Below are 9,450 nucleotides of genomic sequence, written 5' to 3' on the forward strand. Positions count from 1 at the left end.
GCTCACGGCGAGCTTTGGAGAGAGTCGGGTTCAGCACCACGAACAGCGGCCGTCTCTGTCTCTCTCCGCCTCCCTCACGGCCTCTAGACCCTCCTCCTTCTCCTTACCACCCCCCCCCCGCCCCGCCCCCTGCTGTCTGGAGACGGGCAGTGACCGCCCCTCCCCTCCCCCCCATTCCTCCCAGCGCTGCCCCCGCCCGCGTGCATGCGCGACTGAGCAGAGGGGCGGCCTGTCCCCGAAGTCCGAGCTTCGGGACCCGGGCGGATAGGGCAGGCTGCGAGGGTGGCCGAAGTCTTACGCATCTGGGCACCAGGAAGCCTGGGTTTTGCAATGGCTTTGCTGTGTGGCCTTGGGCAAGTCACTCGCCGTCTCTGGGCCCCACTTCCTCCCCAGCCCGAAAACGGGATCGGGTTCCTAGCTACCCAGGCATTCCTGAGGTCTCAATTACCCCTACTCCTCCTCCAAACCCCGGGGGCTTTTGTTTCAGCGCCAGCACGCGTCTGAATAACAAAAGGCCCGTCCAGGGGGCGAATGAGCTAGGACTCCCCATTGCCAAGTTTCCCCGCGCGCCCGACTCTGCGCGCCCTGCTGGGCGGGCCCGAGCGGCGTTGGCGCTGAAAATGGCTCACCGGCTCTCTGCTTTCTCTGTTTCGCAGGAGCGGCGGCATGGAGGCTCTCACCACTCAGCTGGGGCCGGGGCGCGAGGGAAACTCTTCTCCCAACTCCAAGCAGGAGCTGCAGCCCTACTCGGGTTCCAGCGCTCTCAAACCCAACCAGGTGGGCGAGACGTCGTTGTACGGGGTGCCTATCGTGTCCCTGGTCATCGACGGCCAGGAGCGCCTATGCCTGGCGCAAATCTCCAACACCCTCCTCAAGAACTACAGCTACAATGAGATACACAACCGCCGCGTGGCCCTGGGCATCACGTGCGTGCAGTGCACACCGGTGCAGCTGGAAATTCTGCGTCGGGCAGGGGCCATGCCCATCTCTTCGCGCCGCTGCGGCATGATCACCAAGCGTGAGGCCGAACGCCTATGCAAGTCGTTCCTCGGCGAGCACAAGCCACCCAAGCTGCCCGAGAACTTCGCCTTCGATGTGGTGCACGAGTGTGCCTGGGGTTCGCGTGGCAGCTTCATCCCCGCGCGTTACAACAGCTCGCGTGCCAAGTGCATCAAGTGCGGTTACTGCAGCATGTACTTCTCGCCTAACAAGTTCATCTTCCACTCGCACCGCACACCCGACGCCAAGTACACGCAGCCCGACGCAGCCAACTTTAACTCGTGGCGCCGACACCTCAAACTCAGTGACAAGTCGGCCACAGACGAACTGAGCCACGCTTGGGAGGACGTCAAGGCCATGTTCAATGGTGGCACCCGCAAGCGGACCTTCTCGCTGCAAGGAGGCGGCGGCGGCGGCGCTAACGGAGGGTCGGGTGGACAGGGGAAGGGTGGTGCTGGCGGCGGTGGGGGCGGCCCGGGGTGCGGCGCAGACATGGCCCCAGGTCCGCCGCCGCACAAAAGCCTGCGCTGTGGCGAAGAAGAGGCCGCCGGGCCTCCCGGGCCGCCGCCTCCTCACGCGCAGCGGGGACTTGGTCTGGCGGCGGGAGCTGGCGGCCCCGCGGGCCCTGGAGGGCCTGGTGGCGGCGCCGGGGTCCGCAGCTACCCTGTGATCCCAGTGCCCAGCAAGGGCTTTGGCCTCTTGCAGAAACTGCCCCCACCGCTTTTCCCTCATCCCTATGGCTTCCCCACGGCCTTTGGTCTCTGCCCCAAAAAGGATGACCCTGTGTTAGGCGCAGGCGAACCCAAGGGCGGACCAGGCCCCGGGAGTGGCGGGGGCGCGGGCACTGGGGCAGGAGCGGGAGGCCCAGGAACCGGCCATTTGCCCCCCGGGGCGGGGACAGGCCCGGGCGGCGGCGCCATGTTCTGGGGTCACCAGCCCTCCGGCGCAGCCAAGGACGCGGCGGCCGTAGCTGCGGCCGCCGCCGCAGCCACTGTGTACCCGACGTTTCCCATGTTCTGGCCGGCGGCAGGCAGCCTCCCGGTGCCGCCCTATCCGGCCGCGCAGAGCCAAGCGAAAGCTGTGGCGGCGGCCGTAGCGGCGGCAGCAGCGGCGGCCGCGGCTGCTGCGGGAGGTGGCGGCCCCGAGCCCCTGGACGGTACCGAGCCGACCAAGGAGGGAGGCCTGGTCGCAGAGGAGCGCTGCCCCAGCGCGCTGTCCCGCGGGCCACTGGACGAGGACGGCGCGGACGAGGCGCTGCCGCCCCCGCTGGCCCCGCTGGCCCCGCCGCCCCCGCCGCCCGCTCGCAAAGGCTCCTACGTGTCGGCCTTCAGGCCTGTAGTCAAGGACGCCGAAAGCATCGCCAAGCTCTACGGTAGCGCCCGCGAAGCTTACGGCGGTGGGCCAGCCCGTGGGCCGGGGCCGGGCGCAGGGACCGGCGGCGGCTACGTGAGCCCGGACTTTCTAAGCGAGGGCAGCTCCAGCTACCACTCCGCCTCCCCCGACGTGGACACTGCAGACGAGCCTGAGGTGGACGTGGAGTCCAACCGCTTCCCCGACGAAGAGGGCGCCCCGGATGAGGCCGAGCCCGGTGCGCCCAGCACAGGAGGCAGCCCGAATGGAGACCAGACCGCAGGACCCCCGTCTATCACCTCGTCCGGCGCCGACGGTCCCACAGACTCTCCAGAAGGCGGCAGCCCTCGTCCCCGGCGCCGCCCGGGGCTACCCCCAGCCAGTCGAGCCGCATTTGGGGACCTGGCGGCCGACGACATGGTGCGGAGACCGGAGAAGAGCTCGCCAAGCGGCGGCTATGAGCTGCGAGAGGCTTGCGGACCGCTGGGGGGCCCCGCGCCCGCCAAGGTGAGCCCCAAGCCCGCCCCGCTGGTGGCGCCTCCTTGTTTACCCCTCGGCAGCTCTGGGTTGTGGGGCAGGCCCTGGCCGGGTGGGGGACGGGAATTTTTTTCTGAGCGGGCGTTCAAGCAGTAGGCCCTGGCTGCTCTCGGTAGACCCAGCTTCGGAGCTCTGTGGAGCTGGACTCGCTGGGACCCCTGACTGAGGGTTTCGGAAGATCGGGGTGGCGGTGGGGGTGGGAGGAGCAGGCCTGAAAACTATGTGTGCTGTGTTTTTGTTGACGGGAGTAGGGAGGAGACAGGCCGAGATTTGTAGTCATACAGAGATAGAAATCAAAAGGTCTGGATGAAAAAGACCAAAAGCCAGAGAAAAGAGCTCACGAGGCCGGGCGGGTAGCACGCCCTCCGGGATGGGGATCAGAGCCCCAGGGAAGACGGGCCAGTAAGCCGAAAAGAGGGAGGCCTCTCCCTCAAGCTGCAGTACGGGGTCCTCGGAATCTTTCAACACCCCAACTCGCAGTTTTCCGAGTCGCAGAATTCCTGCCCCGGGAACCTCAGGGTTCGTTGGCAGGAAGCTGTCGAGACGGTGTGCGGGGCGGGAGAGGGGCTCTCAGGTGGCCGCGGCCGCGGGTTCAGGTGGGGGGTATGCAGCTAAGCCTGAATCGTTCGCCATTTGACAGTGGGTGGGCACACCTGTACAGTTCCATTCGGTCCATTAAAACACGAATTACTAGCCGGATGCGAAAGGTGTCATTTATGTCGGGGACTGGGCGCGGGCGGGAGAGAAGATGCTGAAAAAGAGGCGGCGAGGAGGGTGGGGGTGGGCTTTGAGCGGCCCTTGGCTTGGGAACCGCTTTGTGTCTCGGGTAATTTTCTCAAGGGCGCTCGCAATTACCGGGAAACTACAAACGGCGATGCGACCTCCGAGGGCTCCAGGCTGCGCCGCGTGCGTCACGGCCTCTCGGGGCGCTGGGGTCCCGCGGGCAAGCAGACCTCCGCCACCCCTTCAGGTTTTCTCTTGGCTGCGGCGGAGGGCTGGGCAGCTCCAAGCCGCCGTCAAGCGCCCCCCTAACCGCCTGTCATTTCTCGGCCGCCGCAGGTGTACGCGCCCGAGAGGGACGAGCACGTGAAGAGCGCGGCGGCGGCTCTGGGGCCCGCGGCGTCCTACCTCTGCGCCCCAGAGGCCCACGGTAACGCCCCCTGCCGAGGTCGCTGGCCAATGGAATGGGGGTGGGGGGGACCGCGGGCAGAGGGCCGGGGCCAGAGGAGGCCTGCGAGGGAAGACTAGAGGAGGAAAGACAAGCAGAGAAAAAGAGGGAGAGGGAAAGCAAAACACTGAAAGAAAAAGGAAGCTAAGCGAGGACTCCCAACAACTTGCATCTTTTGGTTACTTAACAACAAACCGCCCTCTCCATCGCAAAGATACCGCTCACCTACACCTCAAACACTGGGTTAAACCTTTTAAAAACCACGCCTGGCACGTCTTTCAAATTCTCTCATTTATTCAGCAAGTGTTTGGGTCGAGAGGTCCGGGCTCAGGGTGGGGGCGCTTGGCCACGCGCATAGGGACCCCTGAAGTGCGCGGTAGCCGCAGCCCAACGCGGAGGTGCCCGCGGGACCCATTGACTCTCAGAGAATGAACTGAGGGCCTCGGAAATCCGGGCAGCCTGAGCCCGGTACGATGTCTCCCCCGTTGTCGCCACCCCGCGGGTCGCCTCCTGGGCCGCGTTCTCGGAGCAGGTAGACCCGGCGGCCACGCGCGCTCGCGGTGCCCCAGTATCTGCGCGCGATGTAGGTCGCTTGTCCCTGGTGGGCTCGGCTGCTCGTTTTGCTCTTTTCCAAGGGGCTGGGGAGGGGGCGTGGAGCCGGAGATGAGCAGATCGCGCGCGGGGGAGGTGGTGCCCGGCCCAAAGCCTGAGGGTGCGAGCCCAGGCGCACAGCCGGGAACCAGCGGCGGCCACGACGCTTTTAATTAGGGCTCCGGCGCCCCGACCGCGGCAGCTCTGGCCGTATCCGGGTCACGGTTTCTTTGCCTCTCCTTGAAACTCGGTTTATTGCCTTTAAGAGCCAGATAAGGAAGACAATCACTCGACCGCCGACGATTTGGAAACGAGGAAATGCTATCCAGACCAAAGGAGTATCTCCCAGACAAGTCCGGCAAATACAGACCGAGGTGAGCCCTAGGACCCTCGTTCTCCTCCCCAACCCGGGAGCTGGACCCCAGGTCGCCCAGGTTTCCACCGACTCCAGTTTTCGAGGGAGGCTTTCTATCAAGCCTCAGGGGCTGCCGGATAAACATTTGCTCTCCTCTCGCGGCTGGCAGAGAGGAGAGCAAATAGACATTTAAACACAATGGGCAAGGGTCAGGCCAGGTTTCCTGAACTGCTTACCTCCTTGCTGGGTTTGGGGCTCTCCCGGGTAAGGGAAGGAGACTTACTAGAAGGATATGAGGAGCACCATCACCCACATAAAACAAGTCAAAGAACATTTCCTGCCGTAAGATAGCCTATTATCCCTGGTTCCACTCTCCTGGGGGCGGGGGGGCGGGTGTCCACTCTCTGAGTGACCTAAAATAATGGTTTGGAAGGTGGGAAGAATTGGATGCCTGCAACTGTCTCCTCTAAAGGCAGAGGGTCTGAAATAGGTACTCAACTTAGCTCAGTTACCAGGAAGCTCACCCCTCCCCTCTCAAGGCCTCTCCCAGAACAAAACCCCTCTTACCTGCCCTTGTATCCCAGGCGAAGATGGGCTCACCCTAGATGTCACAGGAACTCAACTAGTGGAGAAGGATATCGAGAACCTGGCCAGAGGTGAGGTTAAATCTATGAAACGGGTGTACACTGTGCTTGGGGAAAATCATCCCTTCTTGTTGAGGGGTGTTATTGCTGCAGGAGTGAGTGTGAGAAGACAAGGCTCTTGAGGAACCAGTCTTCACTGACCGGAAAGGATAATCCCCTGGACACATTACCCGGGCACAGAGGTGGGGGGTGGGAGGGTGGAAGGGTGAAGGGAGTAGGGGGAGGGAACCAGCCACCCCCAGAGTTCCCAAGGCCAGGCCTGTCTGAATAGTCCAGTGAGAAAGAAAAATGAGTAATGATCCTTAGAACCTGACGCATGTGGACAATGAGAAAGGACAATCTAGGTCTCTCAACCTCATCTGAATAGCAAGATTTTGAGGAGGCATTTACTTCAGGAGTGTCTCAGAGGTTATTTTCTTTTCCTGAAATCAATGCATAACGGACTCCACCTCACCGTAAATGGGGTGAGGATGGACCTTGTCTGTGGAATGGGGTCCCTGCTCAACTGCAGGGGCTGAGTGTGGCTTGAAGCAGAGAAAGGAACTTCTAACCCCACTTTGCTCCTCTGTCTCTCATGTTTCGCGTTCTCTGAGCACCTTCGAGGAGAGGACCAGACAGCAATAGCTCCAGAGGCAGCTCCCTGCCACCCCTCTAAAGCAACTTGGAGAGCACATGTGGGGCTTTCCACACCCAATTGCCCCCTTACCCCACCCCAGCCCAGGGTTGGGCTTGGAAACTGATGTGTGTTGGGGGGGTGAAGCATTTGTGGTCTTCCACTGTTCCCAGTTACAGATTTTACGGGTGATGTAGTTTGCCTTCAAAATCCTTCTGCTTTATATGAGTGTTCTTAGCCTGGATTTGGGGTCCTGGGACCTCTTAAAGTTATAAATAAACTGTTATGAATATATGTATTTTGTTAGGGTGGAGGTCCAAGGCTTTGACCGGATTCTTCCTGGTCTGTATCATTGAAGGGAGAGGTTAGGTTTGTCAATTGAAGGGATGAACTGAGTCTTCCTAGGCCTACCTCTAAACTTACAGAGTTAAGAACAATTTAAAGCAGATACCATGCTGGTTAGTACCTGGGCCCAGGACCTAGAAGTCCAACAAGCATTCTGCTATTCTGAATTTGATTCTCCTGGACAACTTAAACCCCTAACCCCATTTTCTTCCCAAATCCTTTGGATGCACGTGGAAACACTGAGCGCTGAGGGCCTACCAGTTGGTCTCACCCTCCACTACTCCTATCTCATGGCTACTGGCCAGAGTGGGACCTGGGTGCCTTAGAGGCTACCTGAGTCCCACCACCCTCCTCCTTTACATCCCACTCTCGCCCCTTCACAGACGAATTGCAAAAACTGCTCCTGGAGCAAATGGAGCTTCGCAAGAAGCTGGAGCGAGAATTTCAGAGTCTCAAAGGTACCCTCATTCAGACCCACCCCACCTGATCGCCAGAGCCTTCTTCCCACATGCCCTGCCTGGCCTGGACCGGGGACCCAGTGCAGGCAGCTGCTGCTGCTTCTCATGCAGTCAGAACCAACGAACCCTTCTTTTCCTAGCCGGGTTTCCCGCTAGGCCAAAGACAGAGGGGGTGGGGTGGGGCTGGGGAGTGGGGAAAGGGGGCCGAGGGAGGGGGTTGTGCGTAACAGCTCTCACTTAATCAATTTGCACAGATAATTTTCAGGATCAAATGAAGAGGGAATTGGCTTATCGAGAAGAAATGGTGCAACAGCTGCAAATTGTCAGAGGTAAGACGGGAGTCAGGTGAGCGCGTGCACGGGCCGTAACTGCCTCTCGTCTGGCAGGAGCCGCAATGTTGGCTCAGTCATTTGGATTTAAATTGAAGGTAATTTAACAATTATTTTTTTTATTTAATATCCTTTGTATACTCTGATTAGCCTCAGAATGGCAAGCGAGCCCAGCAAACGGCTTGCAGGCATCATTACATGGAGTGATTGAACTTCTTATCGCGGCAATTTCCATGGTTTCTAAATTAAAAATCGAGGCGTAAAATTACCTGGGAAGTAATGCCTAAGTTTGCTTTAATTTTGGTTAGATCCGTCTGCCTTTAAGCGCCATCCCAGGCCATTTCCTCCCTCAGCCAAGCTGCAGTTTGGAGTTTTGACGCCCCCTCCCTCGGTCGCCGGGACTTGTTTCTGCCAGGGGCTGAGCGCTGAGAAGAGGGTGAGGCCCGGGCTGTGACCCCAACGGGCCGTTGGGTGGTCTCATTTCCTCACCGGCTACTTCCTATGTCTTCCAGATACTCTTTGTAACGAACTTGACCAGGAGCGGAAGGCACGCTATGCCATCCAGCAGAAATTAAAAGGTGCGGAAGCGGGGGAACAAAGGAGAGGTGCCAGGCACTGGCTGTGCGGGCGAATGAATGAATGAATGAATGAGTGATGATGAGGGGGAAGGCCAGGTCTGCAGAGATAAGTAACTGAGAGAAGAATTCATTTTAATGGAGAAATTATCCTAGAACGGTGGGCAGGGATAAGGAGCCCCTTGAGCTCTGGGCATTGGGAAATCTGTCACCAGGTCCAAATCTGGTTTTGAGCTGATCGATCTCCCTCTTCCTGTGCCTCAGTTTCCTCTTCTGTAAAATGGGGCTATTGAACTAGGGCAGTGGTTCTGAATGGCCGGGATCTCTACCCCCTTCCCACCTTTTGATCTTCTCGCTTGAGAACTCCTGAATCTCAAGGGGGTGGGTTAGACGTGGGTAGACAGGCGAGCGAGGGAGCCCATGGATCGCGTGGGTGAGGCAGGCCAGGAGCCCAACATGGCCCAATCGACTGTCTCTCCAGAAGCCCACGACGCCCTGCACCATTTCTCCTGCAAGATGCTGACGCCCCGGCACTGCACTGGCAACTGCTCCTTCAAGCCCCCGCTGTTGCCCTAGGGCCGGCCCAGCCGCGCCCACGCGCCCTCAAGCCATGCTGCTCTCTTGTAAATACCCGCGGCCGCGGCGGCCGAGAGCGAGATACAAGCCATTCGGACCGGACCGATGTAAATACAGCCTCCCGCCCGCCTGCCCTTCTCCCGGGCGCCTCGGCCTTGCCCGCTCCCTCCTGGGAGCCCGAGACCAGGACCCAGTATCCGTTTCCAATTGTAAATACCACCTTGCCTCATGGTTCAACTCCGGGCATCGGGTCTCATGGTCTTAACGGACCAAAGGGGGTAAGAAAAGGGAGAGGGGGGCTTCTCCTACCTGTACAGCCTCTGAACCCCAATTGTGAATACAATGTAGCAATTTCGCTGGCCCCGCGCTCCCCTCCCAGTCCACTTCTGAAACTCGTTCCTAATGACAAAGTGGCTATGTGCAATGGATATAAATGTATTGTGAGTCTCTTGGTTCAGTAATAATGGGTTCATTTTTAATTTATTTATGCTGTAAGTTATTTTGCTTCCTTCTCCTGGACCTACTTCCAGTCCCATTTTGCATTCCCTCTTGGGTTTTTGCTTTGTCTATTTTTGTTGTTGTTGTTGTAACCTCTTGATGTAACAGCACTTTAAAAAGGGCGACAACTGACTCACGAGATGGAGACCACCTTGAGCCTGATTGGGGAGATCACCCTGTATCCCTGATTTTTGTTTTGTTTTTAATAAAAAAGGAAGAAAAAAAAAAAAAAAACCCGACACTTTCTGGGGCTGTGGAGATGGGAGTGTGGCGAGGGGAGGAACGGGGAGGAGACAGGCGCAACAGGTGGGGCGTGGGGACCGCAGCGCGGGTACTGGGACCCCCGAGCTGAGACCCGTGTTTGACCAGGTGGGCAGCAGCGAGCACCGCGACCTCTCCACTGGTTATTCAG

General features: G+C 59.4%; 1 protein-coding gene across 1 annotated transcript; it reads left to right on the forward strand.

Moving 5' to 3' along the window:
• The first annotated feature begins 297 nt into the window (after positions 1 to 297).
• Positions 298 to 9,244, forward strand: SKOR1 (SKI family transcriptional corepressor 1). Its single transcript, XM_059890770.1, has 9 exons — positions 298 to 437; positions 657 to 2,856; positions 3,946 to 4,036; positions 4,912 to 5,019; positions 5,585 to 5,656; positions 6,986 to 7,060; positions 7,315 to 7,389; positions 7,902 to 7,967; positions 8,446 to 9,244. The coding sequence occupies exons 1-9, from the start codon at positions 331 to 333 to the stop codon at positions 8,538 to 8,540; spliced, it is 2,889 nt and encodes a 962-aa protein (XP_059746753.1). The 5' UTR covers positions 298 to 330; the 3' UTR covers positions 8,541 to 9,244.
• The last annotated feature ends 206 nt before the right edge of the window (positions 9,245 to 9,450 follow it).

Source organism: Bos taurus, chromosome 10 (assembly GCF_002263795.3).
Source record: "Bos taurus isolate L1 Dominette 01449 registration number 42190680 breed Hereford chromosome 10, ARS-UCD2.0, whole genome shotgun sequence".
NCBI lineage: Eukaryota > Metazoa > Chordata > Mammalia > Artiodactyla > Bovidae > Bos > Bos taurus.

Coding starts and splice junctions, on each gene's coding strand:
- SKOR1 (XM_059890770.1), top strand. CDS start 331: ATGGCTTTGCTGTGTGGCCTTGGGCAAGTCACTCGCCGTCTCTGGGCC. Junction 438..656: donor GCTACCCAGGCATTCCTGAG/GTCTCAATTACC, acceptor TCTGTTTCGCAG/GAGCGGCGGCATGGAGGCTC. Junction 2,857..3,945: donor GGGGCCCCGCGCCCGCCAAG/GTGAGCCCCAAG, acceptor CGGCCGCCGCAG/GTGTACGCGCCCGAGAGGGA.